This window comes from Delphinus delphis, chromosome 2 (assembly GCF_949987515.2).
Source record: "Delphinus delphis chromosome 2, mDelDel1.2, whole genome shotgun sequence".
In the NCBI taxonomy this organism is placed as follows: Eukaryota; Metazoa; Chordata; class Mammalia; order Artiodactyla; family Delphinidae; genus Delphinus; species Delphinus delphis.
Window position 1 is genome coordinate 28,877,621 of NC_082684.1, and position 23,728 is coordinate 28,901,348.

Sequence of the window (23,728 nt, forward strand, 5' to 3'; positions counted from 1 at the left end):
TCCGCCAACAGAATTTGTTGAGGTGGAGGGGGGCGGCGAGAGCTCTATCACTTCTGACCAATCGCATACCCCCAGGCCTGGGACTGAGGGGGCGGAGTCAGGTGTTAGGACGAGTGATTGGCTAGGGGAAATTGTCCTTTCCACCAATGAGGAGGTGCGGCAGGATGGAGGGGAGAGGCCTGGCAGCAGTAGTGCTTGTGGACAGACTCAGACTGTAGAGGTGCGGGGGGCTGAGAAGACGCAACCGAGAGCCATGGCGGCGGTGGCGGCGGTGGCGGCGGCGGCGGCAATGCGGGCCCGGATCCTGCAGGCGAGTGAGGGTGGCGCCAAGGGGTCGCGAAACTAGAAATTCGGTCCTTTCCGTCCGCTCTCTGAGCCAGCCCCTTCATGGCTGACCCTCCTGTGCCCATCGGACCAGTGCGGCCCTGTCCCACACCTTACTCAGTATCCGCCTTCGTTGGATCCAGCCCTGGACTATCACCCCTCTCCCTTTTATTCTTGAGACTCCCTCTTTCTGGCTTTGGTCCACTCTCCTCCTCCAGCCCTGCCCCGCCCCTTGCCGTCACTCTCTTGCCCTCACCTCTATCGGTCGGCCCACCGTCTTTCCCTTTCACCTCTGCACCAGCCACCTCTCTGCCCCAGCCACCTCTCTGCCCCCAAAACTCCCCTTCTGGTCACCTTTCTTAGCATCCTGCCGGGAGCATCGAGATTGTTCCCTTCCCCCACCCTTCCCTTCACTGTCTACAGTCCGAGGTAAAGGCGGAGGTAGGAGGCACACGAGGGGCGAGGGTCAGTGAATGAACTTTGAATCTCCTTCTAGAAGTGTACACTAGGTTTTCCCTCAAAGCAGCCATTTGCTGAGCTATTTTCCCCAGCTATGGGTCTTTGTATTTTCCACAGGCTGTGGGCTGCGCCCTTGCTTGCCAAGACTTTGAGTTTAACTTTCTCTCAGCAAAGTTACAGTGTTTATGTTGGCCGTGAATAAGGACACATAGTTAATGCTACCAGTTTGTTCCAAGCATATGCAAAGGACTAAACATCTCTAAAGCACGTGATAGAAAATGGGAGCCAAGGAAGACAAGAAGTGTAAGTTCCAAGTTCCCACCCCCAAGTCAGCTCCTACCCTGACTCAACTCTGCCCGTGGGGGTGGGGTGGGGAGATTAGGTCCTCTCTGAAGCCAGCCTAAGAATAGGAGATACAGAAGCTGCATGCCTGAGGCCTGTGATTTACAACTCTGTTCATAGCCTTTCCCCACCCCCACCCCCCCGCCCCACAACCCCCCGTTGTTCACAGCCTTACAAGGACTTAGATTATGAGGCAAGATTTACTACAGGCAACATTCTGGAACCTGCAAGAAGCAATTTTGCTTCTCTTACTCATTATATCCAGCCTGGGAACTTCTTCCTCTATATTGCTGGGCTGTTAGATAATATTAGTATTTACCAGGTTTCAGTGAGTTCTACTGCAGAGACCATGCATTTTTAAGATTCTTAGCAGAATCGGCAAAGATTCCTGTTTAAATATGCTATTTAATGGGACAGTGTGGAGAATGGGTTGGAAGGGTTTGTCAAATGATCTGGCTTTCCTCATATTTCTTGATGTGATCCTAGTTCCGATTTTCTAGGTTTGTTTGTTTTTTTGTTTTTTGTTTTTGTAGTAGAGAAACAAAGTTTCCATCCTATACTTTCCATTACCAACTTCGCCTCAAACTCTTCTACTGAAATTGACTTTTTTCCTTTGCCTCCTCTGCCATCACAAGTCATTGAGAGCCTTAAGAAGCTATTTTGTCCTTTGCATCAAGGAAAAGAATCTCCCTTCCCAAGTACTTTATTTTAGAAATAGACACTGTTTTCTGATTCATTTTCAGAAACTTCTGAGTTGACCTGGAAAGAACAGAGATAGTAATTCTAAGTCAACTAGGAGCTACTGTAACATGACACTTTGATAAAGAGTAGTCTAGATTCTGGCAGTCAAGATATTATCACTCCCATTTAAAGGTAAGAAGACTGGTCTGAAGTGACTCAATGACTTTCTTCAGTGATGCAGTGGAAAGAGCACAGGCTGCACAATCATACTTGGGTTCTATCCCAGCACCACCACTTCCTAGTTTTAAGAATATCTGTGAAGATTAGAATTAATATAATGAAGTAAGTTACCTGACACTAAAGGTCATCCAAAGTCTCCCAACTAGTAACTAATGCGGCTGAGAATTCAGGACTTACATCTTGGCATCTCTTTCTGTGTCAGGCACTGTCCCAAGCTTTGGGAAAGGAGAGATAAGTAAAATATTCACTGAAAACCCCCCTATTGTAATGCAATGATAAGTGCTAAACAGTAAGAGTGCACACAGTACTGTAGGAACCTAGGGAAAGAGCCCCAAATTCCACCTGTGCAATTCAGGAAAAGCTTCCAAAAGGGGTTGATCTGGGTTTAAGTATTGCAAGAGTAGGAGGCCTTTAGGTAGAGGGGAAGAGATTTCTTGGTAAAGGAAATAGCAAGTATGAAATAAACATCTAGAGAACAAGGAGTTTGTTGTGACTGGACATAGGATCGTTTTTTCAGCAACAGTACTAATGAGTGTGTCTTGGAAAATGAAGAAAAGAAAGGAGATCTAACCTTTCAAAACTATATGATAATGTTTTATTATACCAGATGCAGTGCCTTTTATACCCTCTTGACAGCAGGGAGACTGTGTGCCAATGACAAAATAAAACTAAGTGGCCTAGGGCTTCCCTGGTGGCGCAGTGGTTAAGAATCCACCTGTCGGGCTTCCCTGGTAGCGCAGTGGTTGAGAGTCTGCCTGCTGATGCAGGGGATGCGGGTTCGTGCCCCGGTCCGGGAGGATCCCACATGCCGCGGAGCGGCTGGGCCTGTGAGCCATGGCCGCTGGGCCTGTGCATCCGGAGCCTGTGCTCTGCGATGGGAGAGGCCACAGCAGTGAGAAGCCCGCGTACCACAAAAAAAAAAAAAAAAAGAATCTGCCTGTCAATGCAGGGGACACGGGTTCGATCCCTGGTCCGGAAAGATCCCACATGCTGCAGAGCAACTAAGCCGGTGCACCACAACTACTGAGCCAGTGCTCTAGAGCCCGTGTTCCACAACAAGGGAAGGCACTGCAATGAGAAGCCCATGCACCCGCAACGAAGAGTAACCCCCGCTCGCTGCAACTAGAGAAAGCCCACATGCAGCAACGAAGACCCAACACAGCCAATAAATAAATAACTATTTTTTTAAAAAAGAAAACAAAAAAAAACTAAGTGACCTAGAATGCTCCAGTTGGCTTATCCGTGCATTTTCTGCCCTGTAAGAGAATTTACATGAAACAAAATTAATATCCAACAATTGCTTGATGTGTACTCATTCTTTCATTCTGCAGAATATTACTGAGTGCTTACTCTAGTCCAGGAATGGTGCTAGGGGCTTAGGACACAACCATCTAGTGATCTAAGGGAGAGAGACTTAATAATTAAATAAGCTACTATTCCCTAGTGCGATATGAGAAATAGAGGAATTCGGGTGTTTTATGAACTTCATAATCAGGTACTTAGCCTAGACCAGAGATTGAGACTTAAAAACTTCCAACTCTGCTACTGCCCCTCTCACTCACAGGAGTTAATCTTGTTTTTTCTACTTCAGAGGAAACAAAAACCATTAGATGAGAATGTCCTCAACTTCCTGCTAGCAAGCCTACAGAACTGACCTGTACCTGTACCTGTACCCAAAGTGATAGGGAGCTAAGGAATAGACGTGAGCCAAGCAAATGTGATGAAACAATTCCAGGCAAGAGGGAGCAGCATGTGCAAGGGCAATGAGAGCACAAAACATGTTCTGAACAGCTGGAGCATAGAGAGAGCAAGGAGGAAAGCAACAAGCTAGGAAACTAGAGAAGTAAAGATACTATGTAGAGTCTTCTAAGCAACGTCAAGGTGAGTCTTTATCCCAAGGACAATGGAAAGCCATTGGTAGGTTTTAAACAAAGGAGTGATCTAACCAGGTTTGTGTTTTAGAAAGACCCTCGGGCTATGGAGTGGAAACTAGATTCAGAAGGTTTAAGAATGGAAGCTGGGAGACCTGTTAGGAAACCATTGTTGAAGTCCAGGTGAGAGACAATGATGGTATAGACTTCGGTGAGGGTAGGAGGGGTGGAGAGAAGGGGGTGCATTTCAAAGACTTCTGGGAGGACATTGCCAGGACTTGTTTGATTCACTGAGGAGAGAGAGGGAGGAGCTGGGGTGACATTCAAGTTTCTGGCTGGGCAGCTAGGTGGATAGTAGCCCCATTTACTGAAAGGTGGGCTATAGGAAACAGAGCCGGTTGGTGGAAGGAAGATGAGGTCAGCTTTTTCAACATGTACCTAAATAACATCCAAGTAGAGATGTGGTGAAGACAGTTATGTAGGTATTACCTGAAGAGGAAGATTCTGGTGAGGAATTACAGATTTGGGCATCACCAGGATCTAGATAATTAAGCCACTGGAGTTGATGAAATCACCCAAGGAGAGTTCAGGAACTCCTTGTTCAGGAACTCAACCATTAGAGGCCAGGTATAGGAGACTGAACCAGCATAGAAGGCATAGAAAAAGTGGCCCAAGAAATAGAAAAGATACCAGGGCATCACAGAATACAAGTGGAGAGGGGATTCAGACAGAGGGCATGATTAAATAACTCTCCACCTCTGCTGAGAGGTCAAGTACAAGAAGGACTCGGAAGAGTCCATGGTATGGAGGAAGTCACTCGTGTTCAATCATAAAGCTTGGAGCTGATTGAAGAGTTAGTGGGAGATGGGGAGGTAATTGGTATAGAGAACTCTGGCTATTGGATGGAGAGAGGTTTAAGGTACAGGAAAGAAAGGATCATTGATGGAGGTGTCCGAGGCAGGAGGAACAGTTCAGAGCACAGGTGCAGAGATTAGCCTTAGATTACAGGACAGACACCTCTTCAGTCAGTCCACCTCTGTGCACCTCTGTCTCCCAGTCACTCTGTCCCTGTGAACTTTGGTAGCTACCTTCTCCACTATAAGAGGAAGAAAGGAAAAAATGATGGGTATTGGTCAGTTTTGTAGGCTTACTGGGAAGAAGTTGAGGAAGTTCCCATCTGATGGTTTCTGTTTCCGCTGAAGTAGAAAAAATAAGATCAGCTCTTTTTTTTTTATTAAAAAAATTTTAATTGAAATATAGTTGATTTATAATGTTGTACCAATCTCTGCTGTACAGCAAAGTGACTCAGTAATACACATATAGACATTCTTTTTTTAATATTCTTTTCCATTATGGTTTATCACAGGATATTGAATATAGTGCCCTGTGCTATACAGTAGGACCTTGTTGTTTATCCATCCTATATATAATAGTTTACATCTGCAAGATCAGCTCTTAAGAGTGAGAAGGAAAGGAACAGAGTTGAAAATTTTAAGAGAATTGTTAAGTTTTGAAATAGCAAGGAGTGTGAGCAAATAAGTATTTATAGTAATAACAACATGTAATGAGCACCAACTACTTGCTAGCTATTTTTCATACCTGGACAAGCTTGATCTCAGTAACTCTGTAAAGTAGGTAAACAAGATTCAGTGCCTGCCCTCGTGGAATTTATAGTCTTTGGGGTAACAAACAAGTAACTAGGTCATTACAACACAGACAGATAACCTCTTAGGGGAAATATTGGCTGCTATGGAGTACAAAAAAGGACAGCTAACCAAGTCTGGGGTGGGGGACAGTCAGGCAGTATAAGCTGCCCAGTGGACCTTTCTTTCGTTCAGTAGATATTTACTGAACACCTACTGTGTAGCAGGTACTGTGTTGGTATTCGGAACGTGACTATAAGTAAGACATGGTGGTCTCCAGGAGAGTGTTGATGGTTTGAAATAGCTTTTGTGGGGACTGGGAGAGGAAGCAGACCAGGCATTTGGAAGGACTGTCTGCTGGCCCAAAAGACCAGCACCCTTTCCTCTAGACAGTACTACAGGCACACAAACAAATTCTTGTACTTTATGCAGCCCTAAACTCTTTGGTTAACATGATTTCTCTTCAGACAAGGTAATAGATTATTAGATTGCAGCTTCCTTTTACAACCCAGTCTTGACTATTTTAGTTTGCTCACTTTGATTAGACTTCAATATTTCTTATATCAACTTGCATAGCATATATACAAACTATTTTTTTTTAGAGAGTGACTTTATTGTAACTGATCCCCACGACCCCTGCCATTTCCTGATTAAATCCTATTACCTGTATAACACATTCTTTTCCTATTAGGTACATGTGGCTTTTTTTTTTTTTAAATTTATTTTTGGCTGTGTTGGATCCTCGTTGCTGTGCGCCGACTTTCTCTAGTTGTGGCGAGCGGGGTCTACTTTTTGTTGTGGTGCGCAGGCTTCTCATTGCAATGTCTTCTCTTGTTGCGGAGCACGGGCTCTAGGCGCGCAGGCTTCAGTAGTTGTGGCACGTGCGCTCAGTAGTTGTGGCTTGCGAGCTCTAGAGCACAGGCTCAGTAGTTGTGGCACATGGGCTTAGTTACTTCGCAGCATGTAGGATCTTCCCAGACCAGGGCTCGAACCCGTGTCCCCTGCATTGATAGGGAGATTCTTAACCACTGTGCCACCAGGGAAGCCCACGTGTGGCATTTTAAAAAACAGCTTTATTGAAATAAAATTGACCTAAAATAAACTGTACATATTTTAAAGTGTATAATTTTTTTTATTTGTTTATTTTTGGCTGTGTTGGGTCTTCGTTGTTGTGCATGGGCTTTCTCTAGTTGCAGCAAGCAGGGGCTACTCTTCGTTGCGGTGTGTGGGCTTCTCATTGCAGTGGCTTCTCTTGTTGCGGAGCACGGGCTCTAGGCGTGCAGGCTTCAGTAGTTGTGGCATTCAGGCTCAGTAGTTGTGGCTCGTGGGCTCTAGAGTGCAGGCTCAGTAGTTGTGGTGCACGGGCTTAGTTGCTCCACGGCATGTGGGGTCTTCCCGGGGTAGGGATTGAACTCGTGTTCTCTGCATTGGCAGGCGGATTCTTAACCACTGCGCCACCAGGGAAGCCCTAAAGTGTATAATTTGATGTTTTAATATTTGTATACACCTGTGAAGACGTCACAATCAAGATAGTGAACACATTGCCCCAAAACGTTTCTCTCTTACCCCCTTCCTCTTTTCCTCCTCCGTCGTCTCTAGGTAACCACTCATCTGCTTTCTGACATTACCTTTTACATTTTCTAGTTTTATATAAATGGAATCATACCATATATACTCTTTTTAAGTCTTAACTTCTTTCACTCAGTATAATTACTATAGTTATCCATGTTGCATATATCAATAGTCGATTCCTTTTTATTGCTGAGTAGTATTCCAACATATGGATATACCATACTAGTTTCCCTATTCACCCATCCAATTGTGGACATTTGTGTTGTTCCCAAATTTTAGGCTGTTACCAATAAATTTACCATGAACATTCATGTTTTAAGTATTTGTGTGGGCGTATTATACATACATTTGACACTTGGTTATATACTATCTTATATTCAACACCTATTGTGTTAGACACCATCCTAAGTGTTTTATTTTTAGATTTATGGTGACTACATGTACCAGGCCAAAAATTAGAAAAATATGGTCTAATGACAAAAAAATATTTTTTTAACCAGGACTGTCCTGGAAATTGAGCACATGATCATTATGGTTTATTGTTCTCTCATAGTTTGCTGTGTCTCATAGTCTCACAACTTTTCTCTTTATAAAGCCTGTATGACCCTTGAGAGCAAACACCAAGTCCTTTTCCATATACCCACAGTAACTAGTATAATGTTAAGCATATAGTAGCCATTCACTAAATTTTTAATAATTTTCTGCTCTCATTTATCAAAATAACCATTCTTTTACCTCCCAGGTTTCTTCCAAGGTGAACTCCAGTTGGCACCCAGCATCCTCCTTCTCTTCATCTTCAGTGGTGAGTTTATTTGGTAATAAAGGCTGACTTCTGAGAAGGAATCCAGTATAATTTGGGGGTATTCCCATTTATCTTCTTTACATAATTATGATCAGAGTTTATCTGAAATTTTGTATCTTGGTTTTCTTATCTCATATTGTGTCTACTATGTTGTAAGCATTTACAATATTGCATGGTGGTCTTTATGATTATGATTTTTAATGGCTATATAATATTCTATCAAGTAGATATAGCCTGAATTAACTAATAATTTTTCCAGATAACATTTAGACTTACTCTGTTTTTCAGTATTATAAAACAAACATTTATTTATGTAGTTTTCTTCTTTCCCTTCTGAATTAGGATTACTGTGTCAAAAGATACATTTTCTTGGTTTCTAGAGGTTTTCTTGAGCCTGCCAGAAAGGTTGTCTTCTTTACAACCTTTAGAGTTGTTTTTACAGACGTACTGTCTATCAGCCATTTGCAGTAACGAAACCCGATATATAAGGACTGGTGCTCAAAATCCTGTTTATATAGAAGCATGCACATACTGTAACATAGTAATCTTTCACCTTTTTTGGCCCACAGACCACTTTGAAAATTTAATGAAAACAAGCTACTTCTCAGAAAAACTACACAGATAGAAATGTCTTTTAAAATCTTTTGATCATAAAGGTAATGCATGCTCATGGTAACGTGACAGAAAGTCAGCTGGGCCAAGACGTCCTAATAGCTAATCTTTGTTAACACAGAGTCTACTGCTTTTTTAGTATAAGCTTCTCAGTGGCATATATTTACTCGTGAAGTTCCACTGTGTGATTAGCAGGGAATTTCCCATTTACAGAGAGATCACAGTATTGAGAGGCTCTGCCCCATATTAATAAGCACTATAGACAAGTATATTGTATATCTCTTTCCTAGTGCTAACATTTCTAGAGGGCAGAAAATTCAGTTATCAACCCCAATTCCTTTTCTCTTTGTGAAAGAGAGAAGTAAAGCAACTAACTAATACAAAGTTTTGTGGTGTGTTTTTTTTTTTTCCCCAGCCATCTGTAAAGCTTTTCATTGATGGGAAATTTATTGAATCCAAAAGTGACAAATGGATGGACATCCACAACCCCGTAAGCAAAGCTGCTTTGGGACTTAAATTTAACTAGCCTAGAATTCTGGGAACATGGTGGGAAAATAGGGACCAGGGTGTCTATTGTGAAGCACATGGCGCTGCCCCTGCGACTATATGAAAAATGAAGAAGGTGGGGCAGGGACAAAGGATGATGTGCTGCTTTTTAAAAAAAAAAAAAAGATTTATTTATTATTTGTTTATTTTTGGCTGCATCAGGTCTTAGTTGCAGCACGCGGGATCTTCGTTGAGGCATGTGGGATCCTTGTTGCAGCGTGCGGGCTTCTCTCTAGTTATGGCTCACAGGCTCCAGGGCACGTGGGCTCTGTAATTGTGGTGTGCGGGTTCCAGAGCACATGGGCTCTGTAGTTTGTGGTGCGCAGTCTCTCTAGTTGAGGGGCGTGAGCTCAGTAGTTGCGGCACGCAGGCCTAGTTGCCCCGCCGCATGTGGGATCTTAGTTCCCTGACCAGGGATCGAACCTGTGCCACCTGCATTGTAAGGCAGTTTTTTTTTTTTTAATTAATTTATTTTATTTATTTAGTTTTGGCTGCGTTGAGTCTTTGTTGCTGCGTGCGGGCTTTTTCTAGTTGAGGCAAGCGGGGGCTACTTTTTGTTGCTGTGCGCGGGCTTCTCATTGCAGTGGTTTCTCTTGTCACGGAGCACAGGCTCTAGGTGCGCAGGCTTCAGTAGTTGTGGCACGTGGGCTCAGTAGTTGTGGCTCACAGGCTCTAGAGTGCAGGCTCAGTGGTTGTGGTGCATGGGCTTCGTTGCTCTGCGGCATGTGGGATCTTCCCAGACCAGGGATCAAGCCTGTCCCCCCTGCAATGGCAGGCAGATTCTTAACCACTGCACCACCAGGCAAGCCCTAAGGCAGATTCTTTACCACTGGACCACCAGAGAAGTCCCTGATGTGCTGCTTTCTCCATCAGGCCACCAATGAGGTCATTGGTCGGGTCCCTCAAGCCACCAAGGCTGAAATGGATGCAGCAGTTTCTTCCTGCAAACGTGCTTTTCCCGCATGGGCAGACACTTCAATATTAAGCCGTCAGCAGGTCCTGCTCCGCTATCAACAACTCATTAAAGAAAACTTGGTAAGAAATCTGAATGGTATAATTTTCCAAACTGTTGCCTAGGGGATACTTGTCACTCTCATAGAGGCACTTTTAGCTGCTCTCCCTAACTGTACAATACAGAGAGACATAGATCATGGCTCTCTCCCTCATAGTACTTCTCCCTGACTTTTATTCTTTTTTGGCTGCCTGAGAACTAACAGGAGGCACATCCTTGCGTTGGTTTCTATTTGTGTGTTTTCTCTCTAGAAAGAAATTGCCAGGTTAATCACGCTGGAACAAGGGAAGACCCTAGCGGATGCCGAAGGAGATGTATTTCGAGGCCTTCGTAAGCAGGGATTCCTCATGGGGAGTTCAGGGACATTGGGAAGAAGCAAAGGAAAATGAGAGGCAAAGACCCCAGATGGGGGATTGCTTCTTCCTTTATGTAGATTTTGCTATCCCATGATACCTTTTTTAATACTTATAGGAAATGACAGTACTCAGGTATCTGTGGGATTGGTTTACTTCATTCATTATTTTACTCAAATGATCTTCCAAATGGTATATGTATTGCACTTTCTTTTTCCCATTCAGATAATCTCACTTTACGCAACCCCTTCACACAGCAAGTCAGTGTTTCTTCCCTCTGTCGTTGGTCTTGCCACTCAGGGCTGACTAGAGCATGACAAAACTAAATAGTGCACAGTGTGGAGAGTTGGTGGCCCGACTGCTCCTTCTCTGTTCCAGAGGTGGTTGAGCATGCCTGCAGTGTGACATCCCTCATGCTGGGAGAGACCATGCCATCCATCACCAAAGACATGGACCTTTATTCCTACCGTCTGCCTCTGGGGGTGTGTGCAGGCATTGCTCCATTCAATTTTCCTGCCATGATCCCCCTTTGGATGTTTCCCATGGCCATGGTATGTGGAAATACCTTCCTAATGAAACCATCAGAGCGAGTCCCTGGAGCAACTATGCTTCTTGCCAAGTTGCTTCAGGACTCTGGCGCCCCTGACGGAACACTGAATGTCATCCATGGACAACATGAAGGTAACTGCCCCTCTGTACATGGCACTTAATCTGGATACCAAAAAATCAAGGTGTTGAGTCAGTGATGGGGTGTTTTAGGATGAAGGACCTAGGGATGAAGGGATTTACTAGTAGTAACCTCCATGTTTGAAGATAATGTTTGTTGATTGTTTTGCCACCTCTGTGCTAAGGTAACTAACTGGGGAGTAGCGGTGCTTCTTGCCCTACAGAATACATTAGGACAAAGAAATATGGTTAGGGCAAGATACAGATGAGATTAAAGAGAAGTTTTCATTTCAATATTGAGAGAATTTATAAGGTTATTTAACTCAGACTTTATAGATCTCAGAGGTACTGAAGTCCTTCTGATTCATATAATAATAGCTAACACTTGAAAAGTGCTTCTGTGTTTCAAGCACTGTTCCTAATGCCTTCTATATATTATCTCATTTAGTCTTTACAACAACGCTTTGAAGTAGGTACTATTATTTTCCCATTTTACAGATAAGAAAATTGAGGTATAATGAAATTAAGTGATTTGCCCAAAGTCACGTTGCTAGAAGCTGTCAAAGTCGGGATGTGTATACTTAAGAAGGCTGACCCTGGTTTTTACTTTTAAATACCATGCTCTATTGCCTCTCACATGAGGGCACAGTAGTATCTGAGAGTCCCGGTATAAGTGACAGTTGAGGAAATATCACATTCGTAAAGGACAAAAGGAAGAGTTGAGTATTGAAAGGCTATTATTTTGGAGGAAAATAGGAGTTGTAGCCTTCAGAGTTAGATTAAAAGTAGAAATTCTGGACTAGCAAGTGGGAAAAATAATGAAAGAGAAGAGGTTAAATAAGATTTGTAGTTTAAAGAATTTAAGAGAGGGACTTACCTGGCAGTCCAGTGGTTAAGACTTCTCGCTTCCACTGCAGGGGACGCAGGTTAGATCCCTGGTCGGGGAACTAAAATCCCACTAGCGGTGGAGCGTGGCCAAAAAAAAAAAAAGAATTTAAGAGAACAAGGACAGAACTCCAAAATGGGAATCCAGGGTAGAAAAACAAAAGTATGAAAACTTCTCATTCATAATAGTGAGAAAGGGAGAAATTTGCTTTGCTGAGAATCCCACAGCCCTTTTTTCCTTTGTGGTAATCATTTATTTTCTTCTTAAAGCTGTAAACTTTATTTGCGATCATCCTGATATCAAAGCAATCAGCTTTGTGGGATCCAACCGGGCAGGAGAGTACATCTTTGAGAGAGGGTCAAGACATGGCAAGAGAGTTCAAGCCAATATGGTAACTTCTTATTCCTTTTTCCCCCAAATTCTGTTATATGTATTAAAATTACCTAGAAAAAGCCCCTCAGCAGAGGCGCCACTCATCCCACTCTAATGCCAGTGTTTCTTTATTCACAATTCATCCTGGTTGTCTTCCCTTTAACCATGAACAGTGTGATGAGTTTTATTCTCTGTCACTTTAATTACCTTTTATCTTAACCAGGTAATCTTGGTGATAAAGTCACATTTCTCCTTAAGAATGATATTCAAATTCTCTGGGCTTCAGCAGTAACTGCCAAGTTCTGCTTCTGGCCCTGTTTCTTCCTTCAACCATTCTTCCAGCTAGACCCCATCCTTCCTGCCTTTAAGGCCTATCCTAACTACTAATGTCAAAGATATGATCTTCCCTAAGAGCCCAGACTATTTAAGGCTCTGGAAAGAGCCAGATATCCCTGTATGATATATGAGTGTGGTTTACTTGGCTGCATAGTTTTGCTGTTCCTTAGTGACTAGCTCCTCGCCAAATACTTGGCAATTCTTTGATACTAAATATAATGTCCAGTTGCTACTTTCTTACCCTTCCACTAATGTTGCAAAAAGGGTAGCCACCTATGTATAGGCTTGGAGACTGTTCATGATATGCCCATTTGTTTCTTTTCATGGCTGGATGTGTTTTGGCCAATTTGATTTATGCCCCTCCCAGTTCACTACATATTTCTTGAATGTATTCTGTGTCTAACATTATACTATGTGTAATGGGATACAGTTAAGTAGCAGACATGGTATCTATTTATGTACTCAACTATAGCTGTACCTGGAAACATGTGGAAATGACCATATGTCAGTCCCACATAGAAGTTTATGAGGCTGTGTATCTAGAAGCAAGCCAATTGGGGGAATTTCTTTCCGGAAATTGTGTATCAGGAGCCCTACCTCCTATTTTGCCTTTCAGCTGGCTACTGGCAGCTCTATGTTTACATTGCTCTTCATATAACTGGAACCTCTGACAAACAACAGATTCTTTCCTAGCTAACTTAGGAAAGAGAAGGGAGTTGTCCTTGGCTCCTGGATGCAGTGTTTAGCCTGTCAATTTGACCGAACGTGATTGAGGCAGTGTTTTGTTTTTGTGGGGGGGCGTTTGATAATGGTTTTGATCTAAATAAACACCTATCAGCTTTTCATCTGAGGAAGTGAAGCAAAAGTAACCTGGAGACTTACTCAGTGTTACCAGTACTTCAGCAATATCAAAATGATAATAAATCTATTTTCAAAGCAACACAGGATAAATTCTCGAGCCCTTTCCTTAAATTCTCATCTGAAATCTCAGGTTCTTTAATTTCTTAGCCAAATTGTATTTTGCCAAGGAAGATTCATGTACTTTCTGTATTTCCTTAGGGAGCCAAAAACCATGGGGTAGTCATGCCAGATGCCAATAAGGAAAATACTCTGAACCAGCTCGTTGGGGCAGCATTTGGAGCCGCTGGTCAGCGCTGCATGGCTCTTTCAACAGCGATCCTTGTGGGAGAAGCTAAGAAGTGGCTGCCGGAGCTGGTAGAGCGTGCCAAAAAGCTGAGAGTCAATGCAGGTAACCAGTTATCTGCCCGGCTTCTTTAGACTTTGCATCTGTGGCACTAAACTCTTGATTTTCGCGTTGGCCTTGTCCAGTGGGAGCAATCATGTTTATTCTTTCCATTGTCTCTCTTTGTGCTGTACTACTTGTCATTTTGATTCATCTTTATTTAGCACTCATAATTTATGTTAATGAAGACCTTAAATACTTCTGTGTTGTTCTACAGGAGACCAGCCTGGAGCTGATCTTGGCCCTCTGATCACCCCCCAGGCAAAAGAGCGAGTCTGCAATCTGATTGATAGTGGAACAAAGGAAGGAGCTTCCATCCTTCTTGATGGGCGAGATATTAAAGTCAAAGGTTATGAAAATGGGAACTTTGTTGGGCCAACCATCATCTCAAATGCCAAGGTGAACAACTCTGGATTATTTATTTTGCAAATATATAATTTTGTGAAATTAGCTAAAGGCACCTCATTCATCTAATTTATAAATGAAGACACTTAATGACTAGAGACCTCATCTCTTGCCAGAATTACTCAGTTATTTTATCTCAAGTCTGAATGAGTCTCCCCTCCTGACTTCCAACCTCTTTCCACTATACCAGTGGTTGGATAACTTAAGAGCTAAAGAGTAAATATTTTTGGCTTTGCAGGGATAAATAGTCTCTGTCACAACTACTCGACTCAGCCATTAACATGGTGTGGTTTTATTCCAATAAAGCTTTATTTATGGACAATGGAATTTGAATTTCATATAGCTTTAGGTGTCATGATTGATTTTTTTCAACCATTTAAAAATTGTAGAAACCATTCTTTGCTTGTGGGCTGTACAAAAACTGGCAGCAAGCCACTCCAGCTCACAGGCCATTATTTTGCCAGTTCCTATCTTACGTTATACTTCTTACTTGTTTAATGTTAAATTCTTCTTCCCGCTCCTTCTTACTGCCTAGCTTATAGCTATTGCAGTGTCTCCATCAATATATCAGCCCCCAATAGTTACTGAAAACCTACATCTTCACCAGAAAGTGACAAAAGAAAAAGAATTGGTGTCAATTTTTATTTATCAAAACTGAAAGTTGCTCAGCGAAAATGACAATGACTCCTCAATGACTATATTGAGGAGTTTTTTTGAAATTCAGATCTCCCCACTAATCCTATTATAATCCTGAATAGTCAAGAGCTGAATCTAAGTGTAGTAGAAATTATGAGATTTCTTGCCACAGAGTCATTGAGGAAAAATCCACTTACCAGCAACAAACACAGCTGACCAGCTGCAGTGGTAAAAGATGTTTTCAATGTTTAATGTGACCTGATACCAAAATAAAGATGTACAGACTCATTTGGGAGGCAAAGGAACAAATGAGAATAGATTGTTTATGTTACAGAAAACTTAGCACAGGATTTCTTTAAATAGAAAAATTCGCCTGTGGTGTTTTTAATATATATTTGATTTATTCAAAAAATGAATTTTCAAGTAGTTTTCAGTAAGATAACAATTGGATAAACAAGTAATACAGGCATAAAACAGGAAGCTAGTGATGGGTCATGAGACCTAAAAATACAGTGCTTAAAGAAAAGGAGTGTAGTTATATAGTTACAGTAATAGGAATTTCAAGTTATTTATGATTGGTAGCTTGGAAGATGGAACACAGCAAGAAAGGACTTTTTTTAATAGGTGATTTAAAATGAAAAGAGATTATTACTAACATAAAAGCTGTTCATTAAGCAACTGGGTAATAAAGTACCAAATAAGCAAGAAATACTGACTTCTTTTCTGCTACATCACTCCTGGCAGCCAAATATGACCTGTTACAAAGAGGAGATTTTTGGCCCAGTTCTTGTAGTTCTGGAAACAGACACTTTGGATGAAGCCATCAAGATCGTAAATGACAACCCATATGGAAATGGAACTGCCATCTTCACCACCAATGGAGCCACTGCTCGGAAATATTCCCACCTGGTAGATGTCGGACAGGTTTGTGAACAGAATTCTTAGGATATTCTTGTAGCCATTTACTGTTTCCTATGTAAGGGGAGAAGGTAAACAGCGATCAGTCACTGCCCCTCTGATCTCCCTCAGGAATAAAAGCTCATGGGATGCAGGATCGGGTGGAAGGTGGGTAGTTAAAATTGGTCTCTCTGATGCCAAGCATTTGGGCTTCTGAATGGAAAGTTCCTTTGTTTTTCTTAGTATTTGACATGGATTTGTTCTGCTTTAGGTTGGGGTGAATGTGCCCATTCCAGTGCCTTTGCCAATGTTCTCATTCACTGGCTCTCGAGCTTCCTTCAGGGGAGACACCAATTTCTATGGCAAACAGGTAACTTTAAAAAAATATATTTTTCCTCTAAGAAACTTTCTTGAACATATTCAGGAACAAGTCAGTAGTTTCCCTAGAAAAGATATAAAAGTTAACAAAATTTTGCCAATTCCTGAATAACTCAAGGCAACAGAGTTTTTGGGAAAGAGCATGAGTAAATCCAAGCCTTTGTATATGTCCTCTCCTCTGCCTGTGACCCTCTCTTCCTGTATCCCCCGTTTCTCCCCCCTTTTCATCTGACTGTTAACCCCCAGTTTAAAGTGTGGACTCCTCCAGAAAATCACCTCTGACCATCACCATCCCCTTCAGTGTTGGGTTGGGTATGTCCTCATGTGCTCCCACTGCACACATTGCTCCCGTAATAGTTACTCATTTACTAAAAATTTTATTGAGCACCTTCTGTATATTAAACACTATTCTATAATAAAAATTATATAAATGCAGCACCGAACAAAAAATAAATAAATAGAGCAGATCTGGAACCAAATTACCACTATTATCACATCCTTCAACTGGTGCATATATCCTAAAGCAAGAACAGGCATGGCATGTTCAAACAGCAGAAATGGGGTGGAGCACAGTGAGTGAATAAGGAAGATAGTGGTAAGAGATGAGGTTAGAGAGGTAGGCAGAGGCAAGTCATGTAGTAGGACTATTTAAGCCATGTTAAGAAGCTCTCATCACACTGTAATTATTATTTACTTATCTGCAGAACGTGGCACAGAGCAAGTACCCAAATACGTGTTGGACAAATGGGCTAGTGAAAGTTCTTTGTAGTCCCACAGAAATACAGCCATCTTGGGACCTTCAGTAAAAAGTTACTTATTTTCTATACAGGTCTCCCTTTTATAGGTTAATAATAAATTAACAGTGGGATTACACAGCAGGCTCTGAGCATGTAGCCAGCTGGTTAAGAAACACTGTTTGGAGGTGGATTATCCAGTTTGTGCATTAGTCACAGCTTTTGTAAAATTGACTAGTTTGATACTATTAAAAATTTCTTTCAAGGGAAGCAGAGTAAAACTCTTGCTTAAAATAGTTTGTCAGTTTTGGAGTTTTTTTCCTGCTATGTCTTTGTTTAATTACTGTAAGTTACTCTGGTGAGTGAGGCTTCTTAGAGTAAAAGACTGACCTTATATACAGTTTGAAGTCTTAAATCCTTAGGTACTTAAATTGCTATTTTGCACTATGGAAAGAAGACATAAAAGTATCATTCTTACATAATAAAATGTAAACTTCAGTTGTATCTTATATTGGAAGTATGTAATAATCTCTAAAGTTGTTTTCACTATATTAACATTGCCCAGATTTTGTCTAATAATTCTAGAAGAGTATTTTAATCAAGCTGGTGTGTTTTTTTCTAACAGTATCCTTCTAGCTTGCTAGTAATTTTATGTGTTAGATCTGCAGTCTATTCTCTTTTACTCAAGCCTATTCTTATAATATAAATACAAGTTTAATAGTTTACCTTGTTCAATTTTTCCATTTAGATGTGCCAGGTAATATGCTAAATGTTTTACATAAATTATCTCATGAGCAATATATTTAATTTTGGTTGCACCTATTCCTCCAGTAGGAACGTGAATAGCATTTCATAGCATCTCCTTCAAAAGTGATTAAAAGAGGAATCATGAAACCCCCAGGCATATATGATAACTCCCTCTTTCTCTCTTTTTTTTTTTCTTTCTTTGTTCTCTTTAGGGCATCCAGTTCTACACTCAGCTAAAAACTGTCACTTCACAGTGGAAAGAAGAAGATGCTTCTCTTTCCTCACCTGCTGTAGTCATGCCTACCATGGGCCGTTAGAAATGAGTTGTTCTGGACTCAGTCCATCCTGAGTAATTGCCCTTTATTCTTGACCAACTCCAACTGCCAACTTTGCTCAGATCAGATCCCTGGGATTGGAACACTATGTAACTAAAATCTTTCACAGGACCATTATCCCCTGTTAAGTAGTTAATAGGGAGACTCCTAGTGTAATTCTGAAACCAGATTTTCACTTGCTCTTCATAATTTTATTTTTGAGGTCACTGTTCTAACTGTGAAATGCTTCTCTGGAATAAGAGCTTAGACCTGATTTCTAAAAATTTTCCCCTTTTCTGATGACTTGAAGGAAGGGAACATTAGTGTGTGTAAAGACGATCTTCCAAGGAAGAGGATCTCTTGTATGGGGAAATAGGTCAAAAATAATTCACCCTTTGGTTGGTCGTCAAACACAGCCCCACATAAATGCCAGTGGGTGAGGCCTCTCTGTGAAGCTTTGCTGAGCCTCTCATTTATCCCACACCATACAAGATATAATCCATCTCTACTTATCCCACAGATGTGACAACTGCTTCTGTCTTTTCTGCTGAATGCCACTTTGTCCTAGTGACTCATGACCACTAATTCTATCATTGTCACTGTTCCTGCTCCTTAAAACCACTTCCCAAGGATACCTCAGTATGCATTGGATAAATCAACTTTTTGTGGTGTGTGCCAAGCGTTAAATTTCAGGGTTTGCTTTAGCAATCAATTAATGCTTCAGTCATTAATTCAGATGCCAACAGGATTTTTTTAGAAAACTATTTCAAAAGTTATATCAGGCCCAGAAATCAAGGGGTATTCCAAACCATGAAAGTGAGCAAGACTCTTTTTTTTTTTTTTTAATGCTTAACAGGATCTCATGTTTATTGAGAAGTGATTAATGGCAGTTTCTCATTGGCTGAATCAGAAACTGAAGAAACATTCACTACATGTTTTACAATATTTTTCTCTTCCAAAATGCATTTCTGTAAACAAGTTTTAACCACTGTTCTTAGCTTTGAAATCAAATTAATGCTGAACTTAATCAGTATAATCAGTATAAGAACAGAACATTTCTTAGGACTCCTAGTACTTTACTTTGAGTAACAAAGGGTCCGAGAAAATGAACCACCCTTAAAGATACAACCTTGGGCGACACTGTTAAATTCTCCAAGACAAAAATTCTTCCTAAAAATGTTCTTCCCGTTTGGAAGGGAAAAACCAAATTCCTACTTCCTGGGGTGGAGGCTCAAAACCTTCAGACTCAAGTGTTCTCCAAGTATGTGCAAGACTGTTGCCTAAAGTAAGTCTAACCTGATATTACTTGTCAAAATTTTTATATTGTTCTTTCCTCTTGCCTGCATTTCTCATTTGTGATACTTTTTTTTTTTTGCGGTACGCGGGCCCCTCACTGTTGTGGCCTCTCCCATTGCGGGGCACAGGCTCCGGACGCACAGGCTCAGCGGCCATGGCTCATGGGCGCAGCTGCTACGCGGCATGTGGGATCTTCCCAGACCGGTACAAACCCGTGTCCCCTCCATTGGCAGGCGGACTCTCAACCACTGCGCCACCAGGGAAGCCCTGTGATACTTTTTAATGAAAGAACCCTAATGTAAAGTAATTAACTGGGGCCTAAGAAATTTCAAAGCTTTCCATGTGTGAAGTAGTCAAAGAAATGCTTTGACAGATTCTTCTGCTACCATTAATTCAACTGTCTTTATGCTTTTTGTTTCTTTGCTATAGCTCAACTTTAAGTCAGAACAGAAATTTATGTGCTAAACGGAATAGATTCTGTCTTTTTGCTCTACCATGCCAGTTGAATCCTGTCTTTCTGATATGGTCTTCACCCATTGACCTAGGAGAAGGCTTCTCATTTCTGATAGAGTAGTCTCTGGTCCTCAGCCAGATGACATAGGTCATTTATTTTTCTGCTTCCTCATTAGTTACGTAGATAATGCTAACCTATTCCATGGGGGTTATTTAATGAATTAAGGATGGTAAAAACCTTTAAAATGTTTGTGCATTCTGGATTTTAGGCTTATTACTACCACCTGTTGGATAGAATGTCAAAATCTTTAATCACTTAAGGTGATTGAACGTTAATAAAATACATTTATGACCCTCCTGGCGCTTTTTTTTTTTTTGGATTTGCCTGCCTAAAGGTGAGGCAATAGAAATTTATAATTTCATAATAGAATGCCTCTTGTTTTATCTCTTATCACAGCTGACAACTGGTAGTAATATTTAATCCAGTCCAACAACTACAGGCTGGGTTGAATAAAAGGTCATATTGTCTAAATTCCAAGTGGAATTAAATATAATCACAGAGACTCCTAAGTTTTCCTTACATTTAAGGAAAATTACTTTTTAAGAAATGCTAACTAATCAGAATTGTGCTGCTCTAATTGGAATCAACTCATTTGGCTAGGTACTTGCTACTCAGAAAAGTTTCTAATTTCTTAGATGGAAAAAAATCTGTACAGTTGTGTTCATGCTAGTAGCTGCTAAAAAATTCAGTATTTTCTTTTTGCTCTGATGTGGCCTCACTGGAAATTTCTCACATTTTACATTGTACTAATTGATTATGTACAACAAATTACAAGTAAAAAGCTCTTAAAAAGAAAACCTGGCTTTTTTTTTTTTTAATGGTACTGTACTTCCTTATAATGCCTTTGTCCGCTAGCTTATAGTGACCCAGACTTCCCACCTCTGTCCAAAGCCAACAGTTACATGGTCACTATGTTTATTCTTACATAAAGGATAGTACATATTTTAACTGGGCTATATATTTCAAAAGGCAATTTATAGGTTTTCCACACTAAAAGAGGCACAAATAAGCATTTGCATTAAATATGTCTTCCTTAGTGTGGATATTGTTTATTAAAATGTCCACAATCTCACACTAATGTTATTACTCATTTCAGTGATCCCTGAGAGCTCCCAACTAGTAGAGAAAAGAACTGTGACTTAGAGGAAGCTGCATGAGGAAGGGGAACAATTATGTATATTGTTTGGTTAGATTACAGACTCCTTACTATATCAGACTCTTGTGATCCTTTCTGAATATTGGGTATCACCAGTTCACCAGTAGAGTCTAAGATTGGCACTTGCTGGGTGATGAAGGTGTGATCTTGAAGCTTACTTTCATCCCTACAATAATGACAAAGTAAGACTTGTCAACAACCACACACACGGAACTTGGTTCAGAACAATAATATACTTGTTATGTTATTCTCACTCAATTCTAGTATGTATAAGATGTCTACAACCACCATTGTGATCAGGCTCATGTTCATTGCTTTGTCAAGAGAGCTTACCCAAACTCCTTTGTTGTTTCATCATCAGGACCAATATAGTCTGGAACTGGAGGTTTAGAACTCTGGCCGTATTTCCTGTAGTGGGTATAAGTTAACAATGAGGCAGTGTCTCCACATGCCCTGTATTTCAACTACACTTTAAAACTGCTAAAGGAAAAAAAAAATAATAATAATAAATAAATAAATATAGGACTTCCCTGGTGGCAGAGTGGATAAGAATCCACCTGCCAATGCAAGGGACATGGGTTCGATCCCTGGTCTGGGAAGATCCCACATGCCACGGAGCAATGGAGCCCATGGCCACAACTACTGAGCCTGCGCTCTAGAGCCGCGTGCCACAACTACTGAGCTCACATGCCACAACTACTGAAGCCCGTGCTCTGCAACAAGAGAAGTCACTGCAAGGAGAAGCCCGTGCACCACAACAAAGAGTAGCCCCCGCTCACCATAGCTAGAGAAAGCCAGCATGCAGCAACAAAGACCCAACGCAGCCAAAAATAAATAAGTAAATAGAAATTTAAAAAATAAATAAATATAAAACTGCTAAAGGGAAATGCTTCAGTTGGATGGGCTTCTTATTTTCAAAAATGAGCTTTCATACACACATAGAGGCAGTATAATATTAGGCAAGTTAATTTAAACTTACATTCTCTTAAAGTTGAGACATGTTGAACTTAAGAAATGGAAATATTTATGAATATAATCATGATGATACTCATAAAATAGCTATTAAGGGCTTCCCTGGTGGCACAGTGGTTAAGAATCAGCCTGCCAACGTAGGGGACACGGGTTCGAGCCCTGGTCCAGGAAGATCCCACGTGCCGCAGAGCAACTAAGCCCGTGTGCCACAGCTACTGAGCCCACGTGCCACAACTACTGAAGCCCACGCGCCTAGAGCCTGTGCTGCACAACAAGAGAAGCCACCACAATGAGAGGCCTGCACACTGCAACGAAGAGTAGCCTCTGCTCACCACAACTAGAGAAAGCCCACGCACAGCAACGAAGACCCAATGCAGGCAAAAAATTAATAATAATAATAATAAACAGCTATAAATGGTGATGGGCAAGGTTGAACCAGAGTACTGACCAAAAGCAAGGCCAAAAAATTCCCTTCCCACAAAAAGAATCTCAAAACACAGGAAAGTTACCAATTTAGATAGACCCAGTATGAAAATTTTTTCTTATACTTTGGAAATTCTAGTTTAAGAACAGAAAAATAGGCCCTCTTGCCCTTTGAGATGACTCACATTCTGTCTATTGAGTGTGTATCACCCTGAATAAATCTGCTTTCAATCTAAAAAAAAACAAAACCAGGAAATCAACATCATTCATTCAATATTCTAATTTGAAAGTGAGATTAACAGAGTTACAAAAAGTATAGTAGGTTGATTTGCCAGCAGATAAAGACATATCCCACTCCTAAAACTTGTCCTCAATTAGGTGCATATGAAAGCAGCATAACCCCATTCAAAATCTGGCTATATTAAATAGTCCAAAAATAATGCATGAAGAAAATGTACCTTAGATACCTCTAGTGCCTGAGATATAGCCAGAGTGATTGTTGATGCACTAAAGAGTGCAGTTTATTGGTTATACTCCTTTGAGTTAATTCAATCACAAAGAAAACTATTGTATTGTTGGATTCACAATCATATACAACCAACTGTGAACTCTTACCAACTTCCTAATTACTCCACTTGCCTTGGAAGACCTTTTATCATCTAATTCCTCCCCCGCTGGTTTGAGCTTTCTCATTTCATCATCCTATTCCTATCTTATCTTTTTTTCATCCAACAGGCTTAGGCATCATCCCATTGTGGCCAGTTCAAGTTCACTGATTTGGTGTGAAAGATTTCACCCAAATTCCTTTGTTTATCCAAGTGTTGAAAACAACACAGTGTGGAACTTGAGGCCTGGTACTCTGGCTGTATTTCCTGGGGTACAGAAATATCAACTCACAATGAGACAGACATTCAGTGCCTACAGTCTGGATTCTACCCCTACCTCTTCAATTAAACTCTTTGAAAGTCTACCAGAGATGCAAAAGCCATTTCAGGATCCTCCATCTTCCATTCAGCTTATAATTCTTTAAACTCTTCTCTTTTGGTTGTACTCTTTTTTTATTCTCCTGTTTATTTTTTATCTTTTTTTTTTTTTTTTTTTTTTTTTGCGGTACGTGGGCCTCTCACTGTTGTGGCCTCTCCCGTTGCGGAGCACAGGCTCCAGACGCGCAGGCTCAGCGGCCATGGCTCACGGGCATAGCCGCTCTGCGGCATGTGGGATCTTCCCGGATCGGGGCACGAACCCGTGCAGGCGGACTCTCAACCACTGTGCCACCAGGGAAGCCCTCTCCTGTTT

The 23,728-nt window shown here is 41.2% G+C and overlaps 2 protein-coding genes across 3 annotated transcripts in view; one reads left to right on the plus strand and one right to left on the minus strand.

Annotated features, from left to right (window-relative positions):
• Positions 1-188: 188 nt before the first annotated feature.
• ALDH6A1 (aldehyde dehydrogenase 6 family member A1) lies at positions 189-20,678 on the plus strand. Of its 2 annotated transcripts, none has more exons than XM_060004212.1 (12): positions 189-310; positions 7,875-7,934; positions 8,962-9,036; positions 9,966-10,127; positions 10,356-10,434; positions 10,836-11,138; positions 12,279-12,400; positions 13,777-13,966; positions 14,178-14,359; positions 15,746-15,925; positions 16,170-16,268; positions 17,970-20,678. In XM_060004212.1, the coding sequence occupies exons 1-12, from the start codon at positions 254-256 to the stop codon at positions 18,072-18,074; spliced, it is 1,614 nt and encodes a 537-aa protein (XP_059860195.1). In that variant the 5' UTR covers positions 189-253; the 3' UTR covers positions 18,075-20,678. The 2 variants fall into 2 exon arrangements, with proteins under 2 accessions (XP_059860195.1, XP_059860196.1); XM_060004213.1 differs by lacking the exon at positions 189-310 and adding an exon at positions 817-1,086.
• Positions 16,259-23,728, minus strand: part of BBOF1 (basal body orientation factor 1) — a 38,732-nt gene continuing 31,262 nt past the window's right edge. The window contains exons 10-13 of the mRNA XM_060004214.1: positions 21,371-21,445; positions 21,089-21,203; positions 17,401-17,454; positions 16,259-16,341 (exon numbers count right to left, since the gene is read on the minus strand). Of these exons, the coding sequence (XP_059860197.1) occupies positions 17,437-17,454; positions 21,089-21,203; positions 21,371-21,445 (208 nt within the window). The 3' untranslated portion in view covers positions 16,259-16,341; positions 17,401-17,436. The remainder of the gene's footprint in view (positions 16,342-17,400; positions 17,455-21,088; positions 21,204-21,370; positions 21,446-23,728) is intronic.